Source organism: Felis catus, chromosome B2 (assembly GCF_018350175.1).
Source record: "Felis catus isolate Fca126 chromosome B2, F.catus_Fca126_mat1.0, whole genome shotgun sequence".
Lineage (NCBI taxonomy): Eukaryota > Metazoa > Chordata > Mammalia > Carnivora > Felidae > Felis > Felis catus.
The window spans coordinates 37,053,329-37,070,107 of NC_058372.1; the positions used below are offsets into that span (position 1 = coordinate 37,053,329).

The 16,779-nt window shown below is 41.6% G+C and overlaps 1 protein-coding gene across 7 annotated transcripts in view; it reads left to right on the forward strand.

Moving 5' to 3' along the window:
* Positions 1-1,258: 1,258 nt before the first annotated feature.
* Positions 1,259-16,779, forward strand: part of DNAH8 (dynein axonemal heavy chain 8) — a 330,151-nt gene continuing 314,630 nt past the window's right edge. For 3 of the 7 annotated variants that reach the window (XM_045057484.1, XM_045057485.1, XM_045057487.1), the window contains exons 1-4: positions 1,262-1,430; positions 7,055-7,156; positions 12,409-12,875; positions 12,984-13,118. In XM_045057484.1, coding sequence (XP_044913419.1) covers positions 12,453-12,875; positions 12,984-13,118 — 558 coding nt within the window. In that variant the 5' untranslated portion in view covers positions 1,262-1,430; positions 7,055-7,156; positions 12,409-12,452. Of the gene's footprint in view, positions 1,431-7,051; positions 7,157-12,408; positions 12,876-12,983; positions 13,119-16,779 lie in introns of all 7 variants that reach the window. The other 4 variants (XM_045057486.1, XR_006597730.1, XM_045057489.1 and 1 more) reach the window with 3 other exon arrangements.

Below are 16,779 nucleotides of genomic sequence, written 5' to 3' on the forward strand. Positions count from 1 at the left end.
CATAGAATCTATAGACATACGCTGGGAAGATGGCAAGGACTAAACCATAAGTGCCAAAAATAGATGATGAGACCAAAAAAAAAAAAAAAAAAAATGGGCCAGAGAGAAACCCTTTATTACTCACAGCCCAACAAACAGCAGGAATATCATCACAAGGGAAACCAGTTCTGAGCCCAAGTACCACTGGGCAACACTGTGGCTCACATGCAGATGGTGGATTGCGGGGGCAGCTAAGGAATCCAGGGCTAAGGGCTCATCATCTTTTGTAGCAAGCAGTAAACCAGCCAGTGCCCCTCCGACGGGAAGTGAGCAGTTGGTTCTAGGTCCTAAAGTGATTGCTGTCATCTACTTAATTGCCTAAACACTAGCTAAAGATACAGCTCGGAGTCAGAGGACAGTTAGGTCTTGCAGTTTGGCATAGTTCCCTGTGGACCCCATAACTTCATACTGCATAATCACCGCATGTACTTCTTAACATGGATGGACCATGTTTTATTGAACTTTACTTGTGATTTTTAAAGTCATTGCTGGCTTTGGGATGTTTTGTTTTTGTTTTAATCAGTTGTCAGATCTTCCAGTTCTCATTTTGGACTGATCTGCTCTACAGTCAAAGACTGACTCTAATACCTAATTAAAACCGACACCAGCCACACCATGTCAGGGAGTTATAAGGAAAACAGAAACGTACTGGAAAGGGCAGGGGGGTAGACTTTGAAAAGAAGTCCATTTTCTTCAGAGTCTTTCTGGTCTCTGTATTACCAGTCATAGGTTTCTGAGCAAACAAATTCAACAGAAAACAATTAATATTCTCAAGTGAAACACTAAGTAGCTTCAGAAAGTGTAAAGGTCATAGGGGCACCTGGATGGCTCAGTGGGTGGAGCCTGCGACTCCTGATCCCAGAGTGGTGAGTTCCAACCACACATTTGGCGCAGAGATTATTACTTAAAAGAAAGAAATCTCAGAAAGGAAGAAAGATAAAAGGAAAGAAGGAAAGAAAAGGCCATAGAAAACTTCATTTTATACATTTAAGCATTTCCATGGCAGTCCTCTCAAAGCATACCTTGGAATCCTCCCAAGCCCGCACCCCGCTCAATTTCCCGCTCTAGGTGGCTGCCCTTCAGTAACCCAATGACCCTGGCCGCTCCACGATGTTTCACTTCTCCAGCTCCGAAGGCGGGGCGGGGTGGGGGTGGGGTGCGTGTCCCGTGCAGAAGAGCACGCGCGCGGGGGCGGGCCTCCCCCGCAGCCTGTGCTCCCGCACCCGGCACCGCGCGGGGAGCAGCGCCCAGCACAGCCCACGCGGGGCGCCCCAGAGCGAACCGGTGCCGGACGCCCAACGGCCGCACCTCGGTGGCCGCGGAGCCGGGAGCAGCTCCCCCGGCGCACCCCGGCCTCCTCGCCGACCTGGGCGAGCTGCGGGCGGCGGCAGGTGAGTGCGCGGCGGGGGCTCGACGGGGACGCGACGAGCTTCTGTCCCTAGCCCTCCCTTCTCGGGGTGCGAAGGCCCGCTTTCCTCCCTAGGTGGGGATCACAGTCGGTGCTGGAATTCAGTTTCTCACCTCCCAGCTAGTCCTCTCGACCAGCCCAGCTAACACCCTACTGCACAACCCCAGCTCAGTCATCGCCTTTTGTAAATCCCAGTCTCTTCATTCCCCCTGCTAAGAGTTCAAAACTAAGGCAGACAAAATACCTATCCCTCCAGCTTATTTTCTCTACCTCCCTTTTCCTCTCTCCCCTGCAACCCGAAAGTCTCCTCACTGAGTGTCCCACTTTTCCCAAGCAAGCTCTCCCTTTTCCTGCTTTGGTGCATTTGCACTCTGTTATCCCCCGCCCCCCCCCCCCCCCCCCCCCCCCCCCCCCCCCGCCTGCAGCCTGGAATAAATACTCCCCTAGTCCATGTTCTCATGACAGCTCTTCTTCAGACCCAACTCAAATGTCTTGTCTGTCAGGTTGTTTTCCAGAAGTTTCTCTTTTATGTCAGTCCCTCTCAGCCCTTTGCTAATTCACCTTTTCTTGACACTGACCATCCAGTGTATGTTTAACGGTCTGTCCCCCCAACTTGTTTGTTTTGCTCCAGAAGAGGCCTCTTAGGTTTTTTTTTTTAATGTTTTTATTTATTTTTAAGAGAGAGAGACACACAGAGCACAAGCAGGGTAGGGGCAGAGAGAGAGGGAGACACAGAATCTGAAGCAGGCTCCAGGCTCTGAGCTATCAGCACAGAGCCTGATGTGGGGCTCAAACCCACAAACTGTGAGATCATAACTTCAGCTGAAGTCAGAGCCACCCAGATGCCCCGGGGTCTCTTAATTTTATATGTAGCTACAGCCGCCAAGCACACAGAAGACCCTCCACAATCAGGAATCAACTAATGCAAGAAGGGATAGGGTTACAGAAATGGGTGTAAGAAGAAGGAATGTGGTTGAAGTGGCTGTAGGCTTCGCTCCCTGGTGTGTCATTTGCTCACTTCAGTCTTCCTATGGGTGGAGAAGTCCACTGTCCTAACTGCTCCTGAAAATGAGCAGGGATGACTTTGTGCAGGTGCAATGAACCTTCAAATTGAACTTAAGGAAAAGGACTGGTGGAAATTGAGAATGATTGCAAGTGGCATCAAGTTGTCTGTGGAGGGGAAAGATGAATAGGTGTTTATCCTGAATTCACTCTGCTCGATGGCTAGCCAAGTATGAATACTTGCGTCTTTATTGCATAAGTAATCTTGCCAAATCCTAAAATCCATAGGGAATTTTAGGTTCTAAATGTTAATGGTGCAGGGGACAATAAGAACACGTGTCATGTGTTGTTGTATATGATACATACACATATGAGTAAAATAGGCACATGATTCTATTTTTTAAAAAATCATACAGAAAGTTATGAAATTGGAAAGTACAACTCTTCCTCTACTTCCCCCTCCATCTTTCTCTCTCAAGGGGATCGTTGGTGATAACTTTTGTGTATCTTTCCTGGAAAGCTTTTAACATGTTTTATCAAATCTAAACTATTACTGATCATAATTTTATGCAGTTACGTAAATGAAAATTACAGTTATGTAACTGCATGAAGGAAAACATGTGATGAAAGAAAAAAATGTTGCCAATTAAACCTTTTAAAAAATGTGCATCTTAGAAAAGATGAAATACCATATATACGCATTTATATATACACTTATAAAAATGTATACAGTTGGTACTGTTATGTAGTGTACTTTGCTTTTTTTTTTTTCTTTCATATAAATAATCCGTGTTGGAGATCTTTCTACATCTGTAGATGTAGTTCTACTTCATTCTTTTTATTTCTAGTGTCTGTATTAAAATTTTATTGAACAGGATACTATTATCAAGCTCAAACTTGTCTGTGCACCCACCCAATGAGCAGTAAGCCAATGCCTGAGGCACGAGTTCTGAAGCAAAGAAAGCTTTATGATCAGAAGGACAGAACCAAGGAGAAGGCAAGGGTCATTCCCAAAGCTGCTTCCCCCTGCTAAGCGTTGGGACAGCTTCTGTACATGAGAGGAGGCTAAGGGGTTTCTTGAAACCTTAAGGGAGGGGGCCTTGAAACAATCTGGAGGTAAGCATTCTTCCCACAATGAGGAACTATTTGGCACCTAGTAGAATCAGATATGTCAAGACAAATGTTACTGTCTGGTTTCCCATTAGGTCTCTACAATCAGTGGGTAACCGGGGAGTAGGGGGTAAAGAAGCAATTAATGATTGATCGTGCCTGAGGTTAAGAGGTGCATAAAACATAAGTAGAGAACCAATCAGTACGTGGAGCTAAGTTAATGCAGTTAATACAACTATAGTTCTGTTTATGCTTTCAAAACAAGTCCAGGAACCAAGCATTTGGCCTTAGTACTGCAGTTCAATTAATGGGTTCTCCCCCTACCTCTTCTTTCCTCCCTTCCTTCCTTCCTCCCTTCCTCCCTCCCTCCCTTCCTTCCTTCCTCCCTTCCTTCCTTCCTCCCTTCCTTCCTTCCTCCCTTCCTCCCTCTCTTCCTTCCTTCCTCCCTTCCTCTCTTCCTCCCTTCCTCTTTCTCTTTTTTTGTAATTGGTTACCACTTATTGAGCACCTACTATATTTAACATCTTTTTAAAAATTGAAGTATAATTAACACAGAGTGTTATATTCCTTTTAGGTATACAATGGGTCCTTTAGAAGGGACATTTTTTGGATGTTTCCAGGAAGTATGTTTGTTTTTGCATTTGTTTTTACTGTTACAAACATGTTGCAGTGAACAATCAACCTTCTCTGTATATATATATACATACATACGTACATACATACATACAAATTGGATATAATGTGAATAATATAGTAAGCTAATTCATGTTTACTAAGATTTTCCCATTTCAACTATGTACTCTATTCAAACTTTTGGTACAGTTTTTAGGAATTCTAAATAAAGTAGTTGTACACATTTCCTAACCTAAAATTAAATGGTTGCATCAGTCTTTGGAAGTGGTAAGCTGGTATTTTATTTTCAGAGTTTATTACATGCCCAGTACGATTTGGCATTTGAAAGCCATGTAGAAAATGCATCTTAAATTATTTTGTTAAGAGGAAGAATTCTACACTTCCCGTAGGCAAGATCTCCCCACGTGGGCCATGGTTTATTTATTTATTGGGCAATTTATTTATTTATTTTGAGTGTCTTAGATGATGAGGGAGCATGGGGGGAGCTGAGGGCAAAAGTACAGGCTAAAAGCACCTCCTCCCTACCCCCAGGTGGGATATGTGAGATATTCCTCGGACACTCCTGGCTGCTCAAGAACAGGGGAAAGGAAAGAAAGCAAATGGGTGACTGAGAAATCACAGGTATGCAGGACAGGAGTCTCCTTCAGTTTACAGATAACTTAGTAAACTGCAAGAAAAAGGCAATCTTATCCGTAGCCTAATCTCCAGAAACCTATAGACTCCATTTCCTGGAGCCCTAATATCACCCTCATCAAGATGTAACGAGGTTTAAGTGCTTGCCATGGTGATGTGGGAAACAAAGGCAAATGAGAAATGAAATTCCCTTACTGCCTATAGCCCATTTACAAGTCCTTGAAACAGGCCGAGTGACCTTCCTCTAGGAGCCCTGTTGCCTCGATGATGACACTTTGCAAAATGGAATCTTGGCTTATTATTATCCTGATCCTTCCTCCCACCCCCAAGATCCTGTGAGTCTGCTAAAACACATAAAAATTCCTTTGCAAGCCTTCTTTACTTTAACCCCCAAGTATATGTTGGCAATTATTCTGCAAGCATATGGCCCCTGATATCCATCTGAAGTCTCATGACTGAGGTTTTACTAAGGAATATAATAAATGACATTTTCCTAACAACAGCTAGCCCCTCAAGGTCCTGAAAACTTTGCTTCCAAAATTCCTTAGAGACTTAAGCTGTCCCTGACCCCCTCCCAACCTGAAGGTTTATAATCAGTCACTCTTCACAGCCCCAGTGCAACTCTTTCTGCCCATGGGTCCTGTCCCTGTGCTTTAATAAAATCATCTTTTTTGCACCAAAGACATTTTCAAGAATTCTTTCTTGGCCACTGGCTCTAAACCCCAATATCACCCCAAACCCCATGGTTAGATACGTGATTTATTTTAAAAATATTAAAACATAACAAATTATTTAGAATTTATTTATTTCTCAGTCACAATAGTGATTAATACCTGGTTATCAGTTTCTTTATATTCAGTGTTTGTTCATAGACTATTAACCATAAACACTCTTTAATGTTTACAGAATAAGAGCTTATCCTGCCCTTAGCTTGAAATATTGAGGCACTTGGCTGGCTCAGTCAGTGGAGCATTTGACTCTTGATCTTGGGGTTGTGGGTTCAAGCTCCACACTGAGTATAGAGATTGCTTAAAAATAAAATCTTAAAAGGGGCTCCTGTGTGGCTCAGTTGGTTAAGCGTCCAACTTTGGCTCAGGTCATGATCTCATGGTTTGTGAGTTGGAGCCCCGCATCAGGCTGTGTGCTGACGGCTTAGAGGCCTGAAGCCTGCTTTGGATTCTATGAATCCCTTTCGCTGCCCCTCCCCTGCTCACACTCTATCTCTCTTTCTCTCAAAATAAATAAATATTAAAAAAATAAAAAATAAAATCTTAAAAAATATATGCAGGTACATAGATATCAGCACTTAGTAGAGCACAAGTTAAACTCTTTCATGAAACTTGCAAGTATTCTAATGTTTCAGAAATTAAATGCTTTTTATTTCTCCTTAAACAGCTTCACCTAAGTTCCAAGGAAACTGAGGCAAGACGACACACATAGAGGTGGAAAGTGTATATATGTTATAGTGAAATGTTTACCTGAATTGAAGCTATAGATTGCATTTATTAGATTAGCATATGAGCAGAGTCAGTCAAAATGGATTTCTTCTGTGTATCTTATGATAAACTTGATGAATTTTTGATGAGATTTTCAGAACTACTTAGGAGTGCTAGAAAAAAAATCACTGGCAAAACTAAGCCAATTTGGGGGCACCTGGGTGGCTCAGTCAATTGGGTGTCCAACTTCAGCTCAGGTCATGTTCTCATGGTTCATGGATTCAAGCCCCACGTTGGGCTCTGTGCTGACAGCTCAGAACCTGGAGCCTGCTTCGGATTCTGCGTCTCCATTTCTCTCTGCTCCCTCCCACACTCACATTCTGTCTCTCAAAAATAAAATAAACATTAAAAAAGTTGAAAAAAAAAAAGAACTGAGACAGTTTTCTAACATATTAGCATTAAGATCTGTGCTTAAAAAAAAACATGTTTTATCATTCGTTATTTACTTATTTTAATTGATTCTGAATCCTTGCTGTTTATAGTCATTTGGAAGAATAAATATAATATGACATCATTCTAAGCTTTTTTTCCCCTACTAACTTCTCCCTTTTTTGACCTGTTCATAGCCTTTCCTGTCTTTACCTCTTTACTTTTCTCTCTAGGTTTCTTCCCTCTCTTCTTATTGAATGCAACTTTGTCTTCAAATGCAACTTATGCTCAAATCCTCCATGAAATCCTCTTTGTCTATTTTGTTGACACTAATTCTTCCCTTCTCTGTATTATTTTCCAGTAGAACTCTGCAGTTTCACACTCTTGACTGATTTGCGAAGATTCTCTCTCCAATAGCATTGTGAATCCTTGAGGACAAAAGTCTCCTTGTTTTCTGCCTCCCAGAGTGAGTATTGTGGCCCTGGGCACATAGTAGTTACACCATTTTGCATGGCGGCTGGGGCTGTGGCACAGGAACAGGGGAGAAGCTTTCATTTTTTTCTTCCCTTTCATACTTGTTTTCAATGAAATTTCCTTCTCTAAGGCTAGGGATTCAGCCTGACCTTAGTAACCATAGGTACTCTTTAACCCAACTGGTGATATTCAGGACTAAATGAAGCATTTTTAGCTTTAATATTCTTTCTTTGCAAGATCACAAATAGCTATTTGAGTAAGGGGTGGGGGAAACTGGTGCCTACAGAGGGTTAACAGTCATCTGTGCCTAAACTAATTCTATCTCTTTTTTACCTTTCTTATTTAATATTAAAATGCCTTCTTTTTTCCCCTGGTGGGTTTGAGGGGAAATTTTCTAAACTAAAGCCTCCCGACAGATGGTCAATAAATTGGTCATTTCCTTACTGCAGTGTTTATCGTTTTTTTTTTAATAGCATTTTGTTTTAACAATTTTTTACTTTATTATTATTATTTTTTTAATGTTTATTAGTTTTGAGAGAGAGAAAGAGAGAGAGCAAGCAAGGGAGGGGTGGAGAGAGACACACACACAGAATCAGAAGCAGGCTCCAGGCTCTGAGCTGTCAGCACAGAGCCCAATGCAGGGCTTGAGCTCACAGACCACACCTGAGATCATGACCTGAGAGGCTGAAGTTAGCCTTTTAACCGACTGAGCCACCCAGGCACCCTGTTAACAGTTTTTTTAAGTTTATTTATTTATTTTAAGTGAGAGAATGAGAGCAGGGGAGGGGCAGACAGAGTGGGGGAGAGAGAGAGAGAATCTCAAGCAGGCTCCAACAGTGTGGAGCCCCTATGCAGGGCTCAAACTCACTAACTGTGAGAACATGATCACAGCTGAAATCAGGAGCCGGTAGCTTAATGGATTGAGCCACTGAGGCTCCCCTGAAAATAGCATTTTAAAATTGAGTTATAAGCTTATTTCACATAACATAAAGTTCACCATGTTAAGGCATAGCCTTCAATGGTTTTTATTATATTCACTGTGTTGTGCAACCATAAATAATCGCTATCTAATCCCAGAGCATTTCTATTATCCAAAAAAGACACTCAGGCCTATTAGCCATTAGGCCCAGTTCTTCCTTCCCTATCCCCTGGCAACCTCTGATATACTTTCTGTCTCTATGGATTTGCCTTTTCTGGATATTTCATATAAAAAGATTCATACAATATGTGGCCTTTTGTGTTTGGCTTCTTTCACTTAGTGTGGTGTTTCAAAGTTCATCCCTGCTCTAGCATGTAACAGTCCTTCATGCCTTCTTATGACAGAATAATATTCCATTATAAGGTATGCCACATTTCAAGGTATGCCATGAACATTTACCTACAGATTTTTGTGTGAACAGATGTTATCAATTCTCTTGCGTGGAATTGGTAAAATTCTACCCTGGACTGGAATTACTGGCTCATGTGGTCATTCATTCTGTGATTAGGTTTTTTGGGTTTTTTTAAATTTTTTTTTTCAACGTTTTTATTTTATTTTTGGGACAGAGAGAGACAGAGCATGAACGGGGGAGGGGCAGAGAGAGAGGGAGACACAGAATCGGAAACAGGCTCCAGGCTCCGAGCCATCAGCCCACAGCCTGACGCTGGGCTCGAACTCACGGACCCCGAGATCGTGACCTGGCTGAAGTCGGATGCTTAACCGACTGCGCCACCCAGGCGCCCCTGTGATTAGGTTTTTGAGAAACTAACTGCCAACCTGTTTTCCCCAGAGACTGTACTATTTTACATTCCCACCAGCAATGGATGAAGATTTACAGTTCTCTACAACCTTCTCTACACTTTTTATTGTCTTAAAAATTTTAGGGGTACCTGGGTGGCTCAGTCATTCTTGATTTTGGCTCAGGTCATGGTCTCATGGTTCATGAGTTCAATCAAGGCCTGCATCAAGCTCTCTGCTGTCAGCACGGAGCCTGCTTTATATCCTCTGTCCCCCCCCCCCCCACCTCTCTGCCCCTCCCCAGCCTTCGCGTGCACACACACATGCTTGCTCTGTCTCAAAAATAAATAGACAATACAAAAATTTTTAAAAAATTTATAGCCATCCTAGTGGGTGTAAAGTGCCATCTCCTGGTGGTTTTGATCTGCATTGTCTTAGTTGAGCATTGAGTGTTTTTCCATGTGCTTGTTGGTCATGTGTTATATATATATAAATATATGTATTTATCAAGCATCGTTATACATCTCCCCAAGCATAGAACTTGGCATTTAATTGTTGACAATTAATATGACTTCCCCAGTCTTCTCCATGGAACTCATATGTACCCTACCAAGACTTACCTTAAATGACAGCTCCTCCCTAGAGATTTCCTTCTTGAGTTTTCTCCTCTGATGCTACAGATTCTTGTGCACACCTTGGCTCACTGTAATGAAACTTTAAGGGTTGGTATGTTTTCCTCCTTCGTTAGGCTGTGAGCTCTCAGCCAATGACTAGAGGTGAGAGAACAGTGCTTTTTTTCAGAAACTGCCAGAGCTGCTGTGACCTCAGGCAACGCCCAGGGCAAAGGCAATGGAAGAAAACTGGAGAGATTGGAACCGAGTCAGGAAAGCCCTGGAGGACACAAGAGTTTGTATTTGGCACCCAGAAGTAGGGCAGTGATATGATATGATCTGATATTTAGAAAGATCATTTTTGTCTGTGTGATTGGGTAAGACCTATGACTTCTGTGGGTCTTAGTTTCATTAGCAGTAAAAAGGGAGAGCTGAACTAGATACTTTCTAAGGTTTTTTTTTTCTAGTTCTGAAATTATGTGCCATGAATCTCAGAAACCTGGACTCCTCAGGGAATGAACTGTGTTGGATAATAACGTTTTTCTGAAAATTTAATCTGTGCCAACCCTTAAAAAAAATAGTGGCCATTTTTAGATGAAAAAATCATTAAGATTAATTGAATACTTCCCTGACTTCTTAAACATACTATCATGATTTAATTTTCACCTTTCCTTGATGGCTTAAATAATAGTGACTCTATAGTGGTATAAATAATGGTGGTTCTAGAAAGAGCACTAGTTGCCTGCAGAGAATCTCTCTAGTGCTAGTGAGCTTAGTCAGTGTATGTGTTTTACCATTATATTGAAATTTAAGTAAATTTTGCCTTGGTTTTAGAAACTAGACAACCATGCCTGACAATATCCTTTGAGAATGGGCATGATTCTCCTACTGAGTAAAGTGAATTGTTTTGCAGAATTCAAAAGCATAAATTAGAACAGAGTGACAGGCAGTTGATATGACTTCCCTAGTATGTATCATTATACTTGTTCTTGAACTAGTATAGATAGTACAATTAACTCCTCTAGGCCAAGATAATGCAAACACAACTCCTGGGTATTTTTTTTAAGTTCATTTATTTATTTTGAGAGAGATCAAGAGAGCGAGGGAGGGGCAGATAGAGTTGGACAGAGAATCCCAAGCAGGCTCTGTGCTGTCAGCATGGAGCCTGACATGGGACTTGATCCTATGAACCGTGAGATCATGACCTGAACCAAAATCGAGAGTGGGACGGACACTTAACTGACCAAGCCACCCAGGGGCCCCACAACTCCTGGGAATTGCAGATCATTATGTCCAAAAATAACTCAGAGATGTTTACTTAGTTACTTTCCAAGCAAATGTACTCACATGTGAAGAAAGTATACATTAGATTGTGGTCAAGGAACAAAGACAAAACCTGGAATTTATAAAGGAGAGAGGAGAGAGGTTTATAAAAGAGAGAGAGGAAAGGGGGATGAGAAAAAAAAAAGTCTGCAGTTGGTTTTGGAACAGTTTTTCTTTTTTGCATGCCTTGGCCACGAGTGCTTAGCTGGCAGCAAAAAGGTAGGTCAGTTGGGGTATTTCTGTTCTTGAGTAGGCCAATTTAGGATATCAAAGAAAACCATTTCAGCTGTTTATAGGATCTTTGGAAAAGCTGGAGGGGGCAGCTGTGGGGTGCAGGTTACAGGCTGTCTCTGTCTTATGGAGGGCTGCTCATGTCCCTCCACAAGAAGGACCGTCTTACTTAGGCAGGTGTGCACCAGTGTCCTCAGAATTTCTCATTAAAAAGCCTCGTTCTCTGTCTTCTTTTGAAGTCTCTGCTTTGGAATTTTATGTTGTTGTGTTCTTCAAGTGTTTACTATTCTCCTGGCTTCTGGATCGTAGCCATATCCTGAAAACTTGTTTATTTCGATGGAAGTTTGATTATTGCCCTATAATGTGGTTTCTTTCTCTATAAGTGACATTTTCTCCTGTTCCCCTGGTGTCTCCTAATTTTCCTGCTTAATGTGCTCATGATAACTTCTGTATTCCTGTATTTAGAGATTTTCTGATTGAGTAGGTCAGATTTATACTTTATATGATACCATTGCTTTAATAAATAGTCACAGTCACATTTTAGGGGGATGCTGTTATAAACAAAAAGTCCACTGGAGTAAGCTGGGAGCTGGAAGTATAGTGGCTTTTCATTGGCTGAGTTGTGACATCCTGTCATTGCCTGGGCTATTGCTGGGGGAAGGGAAAGTCTTTCATAAATCCTGCGGGATAGGAAAGTAGTATCCATGTACAAGGTCAGGCTCTTGCTATTTGCTCTGCAATTCACAACCAGTGGTAGGGCTGGTAGGATGTGAGAGCTTCCCCCTGCTGGCCTTCCGAAAACATACTAAATGAGGTTTCCTTTTATTAATTTTCACACTGCTAAGAGGAGGTTTTATGCTTTCTGGGGGTTCTTGGATATGCGTATATAGATGAGATGGCTGGACGGTTGAGTGATTAGTGAATTGTGTCACGGAGTTCCTCCTTGCAAGGAATATTTCCTTCCGTGTGGTTCTTTGCCTTGTCTCTCGGACAAGTCAGTATCTCAGCTCTAATGCTGTGGCTTTCAATCGTTTTTCAGCCCTTACATACCCGAGGACAGGTACCTTCCCATCAGGTGCAGTAATTACTATGACAGGGATGGGATGTGTGTGGAGTGGCAGTCCCCTAGAGGCATATCATAGTCAGGAGGAGCTCTTATAGTTTCAAAAGGGCCCTAGGTATATGTGTGCTGTCCCTCGTTAAAAATCATTCTCTAGTCCTGTGAGCTTAGCTTCTTCAGTTAATGTAAGAAGGGAGAAATAGATGATTTTGCTACCTGTCCAGGCTCAAGGGGAGGAACAAATTAACACAGAACATTCCATTTATTGTACAGTTTTACAAGAAAACATTGTATAATTCTAGGTTTTGAAGATTCAGGTGCCCGGTGGGAGGAAAACACGGCCAACATGAGCTCTGAAGAAGGTGGTCCACCCTCTTGGCAAGAAGCTCCTCCCTCTTCTGGAGAGGCAGCACCCCCTGGTTCAGAAGGTACCGCCCCTCCGGGAGATGAGGCTCCGCCCCCTCCAGGAGAAGAGGCCCCTCCTCCTTTGGACGAAGAGGCTCCGCTCTCTGTGACAGGGGCAGCCTCCACGGTAGAAACTGGCTCTCTTTCTGAAAGAGATCCTGCTCTTTCTGGAAGTGATTTTCTGAATGTCCCTGCTTCTGAGCATGATGAGCAAGGTGGATATAGAGTCCGACCTAAGTCTGCAGTACGACTGGGCCAATCCCTGCTTTCTGAAGTGCTTTCCCAGTCTTCCCGAAAATCATCCCGATATCATCGAAGCATGAGTGGCATTCCAAATCTCCAGGAAACATTAAAAGAGAGACAGGTTGTGCTTATAATAAGATTTTTCAAGTGGCACTTTTATGTCACATTAATTTTTTTGGTGGTCTTTTCTCATAATTAACAATTTTTCCCTGTGGTTTTCATTCTTTAGGCAAGATTTAGAGAAGCAAGGGAAAATCGGAAAACGAAAATTGACCCTTCATACAAATATATATTTGAAATTCTAGCGGAGAAGCTTGGCCTGGACTTGGTAACCATTGAAGAATTAATTTTGGACTGTCCATCTGTGAGTTTAAATCTTACTAGTTTTTAATTGCTCTTTGACAACTGATTGTTTTAAGAGGCTGGGGTCATTGTCATGAACAACAGAACATTTAGAAAGGGAAGGTTGAAATTTTACCAATTAGGGGAGTTTTATATGACTTAAAGCCAGTTGAATCATATTTCTAGTTAGGTCTGCTATTGAGTAGGAAACGAAGAGAAGAGTTAGCAATTCGAATTTGGCTAAAATTTGAACTCAAAATGCCCTTAAAAGTTAGAGGGATAGTCAAGCGCAGATAGAGTTAACTAGTTTAAAGGCACAGGTCAGGGGCCCCTGGGTGCCTCAGTAGGTTAAGCATCCAACTCTTGATTTCAGCTCAGGTCATGATCTCACAGTTTGTGAGTTCAAGCCCTGCATAGGGCTCTGTGCTCACAGTGTGTGGAGCCTGCTTGGGATTCTCTCTCCCTCTCTCTCTCTCTAATGAAAGCACAGGTTGTATAAACTACATATGCAAATAATTTGGATAGAAAAACAAACTGGGCACATATGAACTAGGGAACAGTGACTTTTGCATGAGCTTTGTAGAAAACAAAGAGGTGATTACCATGTGTCTCAGCATGTCAGGGACAGTCCTAGATTATGCCTACTTTCCTGGCAAAATTATTAACAGTCCCTCCTTTCACTCCTATAAAGTCCCAGTTTTGGCTGATGAATTTCTGTGGTCACCCTAATTAGAGTAATATATGATAAGCTGTGACTTTCATAGAAGCTATCGGAAGCAGTATCACTGCTTCCTTTCACATAGCTGTGGCTCTATATTAATTTTCAAAAAAATTACTACAAGTTGCCTGAGCTCTTTACCACCTCTTGGAGTGGACTGGCCTGGAGCCCCAGCAAGACCAGAGAGCAGGTACATACTGGTGGTGAGCTGGTTGTCCCACTGAATGCACTGATGAGAGAGTAGGGTAGGGGGGCAGTGTTGTGGTGAGGTTGTCATCGTTGGGGTCCCTACCCCTGCTTTTATAGGGACCAGTGAACTTGGGCAAAACTCTTTAGCTTGCTCTAGGAGCCAAGATTCTGGGGAATGGTGCCTAGAGGAGTCTCTCCCTTGCTTGATGCAAGGTGTTGCCAAGTTCTGGAAAGTTGTCTGCCTTTCACTTCTTTCAGGACCCTTATAAAAGTTGAGAATTAGCAGTCCTCTGATAGCATGAGTGGGATTGCTCAATTTCCTGTTTCCTTAGTGTGTTATGGTGATCTGGGAATGTGATTGATGCACAGAGATCAATAATCTGAGATATTTTAATGGCTAAAGATAGAAAAATGCATGGGGATGTGCACATAAAAGAAGAGGTGCCACAGAAAGCAACTGAAATAGAGTATAGTTTCTCAGGTTGCCGAAATTCTCTGCAGGAATGTACAGGTGTGGTCAAGGATGGCTTCATGGGCATGTGGACTGTGCAATCAAACAGGCCCCTGGGCTGAAGGGCCCCGTACTTGGCTTAATGATCTCCTGTCACCACCTTCAAATTCTTTAAAAAATTTTTTTTAAGTTTTTAAATTCCAGTATAGTTAACATATAGTGTTATGTTAATTTCAGGTGTACAACGTCATGATTCTACGATTCTATACATCACCCATTGCTCATCATGATCAGTGTACTCTTTAATCTCCATCACCTATTTCACCCATTGCCCCTGCCCCATGCACCTCCCCTCTGGTAACCATCGATTTATTCTCTATAGTTATGAGTCTGTTTCTTGGTTTGTGTGTCTCTCTCTGTCTTCTTTTGTCCTTTGTGTATTTGTTTTGTTTCTTAACTTTCACATATGAATGAAAACATATTTATCTTTCTCTGACTAGCTGATTTTGCCTAGCATTATACTCTTCAGCTCCATGCATGTTGTTGCAAATGGTGAGATTTCATTCTTTTTTATGGCTGAGTAATATTCCATTGTGTATGTATACCACATCTTCTTTATCCATTCATCTATTGATGGACATTTGGGCTGCTTCCATAATTTGGCTATTGCAAATAATGGTGCAATAAACATAGAGGGTCATGTATTCCTTTGAATTAATGTTTTTGTGTCTCTTCAGTAAATACCCGGTAGTGTGATTACTGAATCATAGGGTAGTTCTATTTTGACTATTTTAACTTTTTGAGGAAACTCCATACTGTTTTCCACAGTGTCTGTACCAGTTCGCATTCTCACCAGGGTTCCTTTCTCTCCACACCCATGCCAACACTTGTTTCTTATGTTTTTTATTTTAGCCATTCTGACAGGTGTGAGGTGATATCTCATTATAGTTTTGATTTTCATTTTCCTGTTGATGAATGATATTGAGCATTTTTTCATGTGTCTGTTGGCCATCTGTATGTATTCTTTGGGGAAATGTCTGTTCATGTCTTCTGTCCATTTTGAATTGGATTGTTTTGGTTTCTTTATGTTTAGTTGTGTAAGTTATTTATATGTTTTGGATACTAATCCTTTATCAGATATATCATTTCCACATATCTTAACCCATTCAGTAGGTTCTCTTTTAGTTTCGTTGATTGTTTCCTTTGCTTTGCAGATTTTTGTTTTGATGTAGTCTAAATAGTGTATTTTTGCTTTTCTTTCCCTTGCCTCAGGAGACATATCTACAAAAAATGTTGCTATGATTGATGTCAGAGAAATTACTGCCTATGCTCTCATTTATGATTCTGTTTTTGTTTTTTAAAAAAATATTTTTTTGTGTGAGAGTTTGTGAAAGTGGGGGAGGGGCAGAGAGGAAGTGGGGGACAGAGACTCTGAAGTGGGCTCTGTGCTGACAGCAGAGAGCCCGATGCAGGGCTCAAACTCACAAACCATGAGATCACGACTGAGCCAAAGTTGGATGCTCAACCGACTGAGCCACCCAGTCGCCCCTCATCTGGGATTTTTATGGTTTCAGGTCTCACCTTTAGGCCTTAAATTCACTTTGAGTTTATTTTTGTATATTCTGTAAGTTTCATTCTGTCCAGTTTCATTCTGTCCAGATTTCCCAGCACCATTTGTTGAAGAGACTGTCTTTTTCCCATTGCATATTGTTGCCTCTTTTGTTGAAGACTAATTGACCATATCCACCTTGAAATTCTTTTTTTTTTTACTTTATTTTAATCCCAGTTAATATATAGTGTATTATTAGATTCTGGTGTATAATATAGTGATTCAACTTCCATACAAAACTCAGTGCTAATCGCAAGTGCATTCCTTAATCCCTGTCACCTATTTAACTCATAACCCCCAACCATCTCCCCTTTGGTAATCATTAGTGTGTTCTCTATAGTTAAGTCTGTTTCTTGGTTTGCCTTGTTTTTTTTCTATTTGCTCATTTGTTTTATTTCTCAAATTTCACATGTGAGTGAAATCATACAATATTTGTCTTTCTCTGACTGACTTATTTCACTTACAATAATACTCTAGTTCCATCCATGTCCTTGCAAATGGCAAGATTTCATTCTTTTTTATTTTTTATGAGTAATTTTCATATATGTGTCTTAAATTTTCTTTTTTTTTTTTTCAACGTTTATTTATTTTTGGGACAGAGAGAGACAGAGCATGAATGGGGAAGGGGCAGAGAGAGAGGGAGACACAGAATCAGAAACAGGCTCCAGGCTCTGAGCCATCAGCCCAGAGCCTGACGCGGGGCTCGAACTCACGGA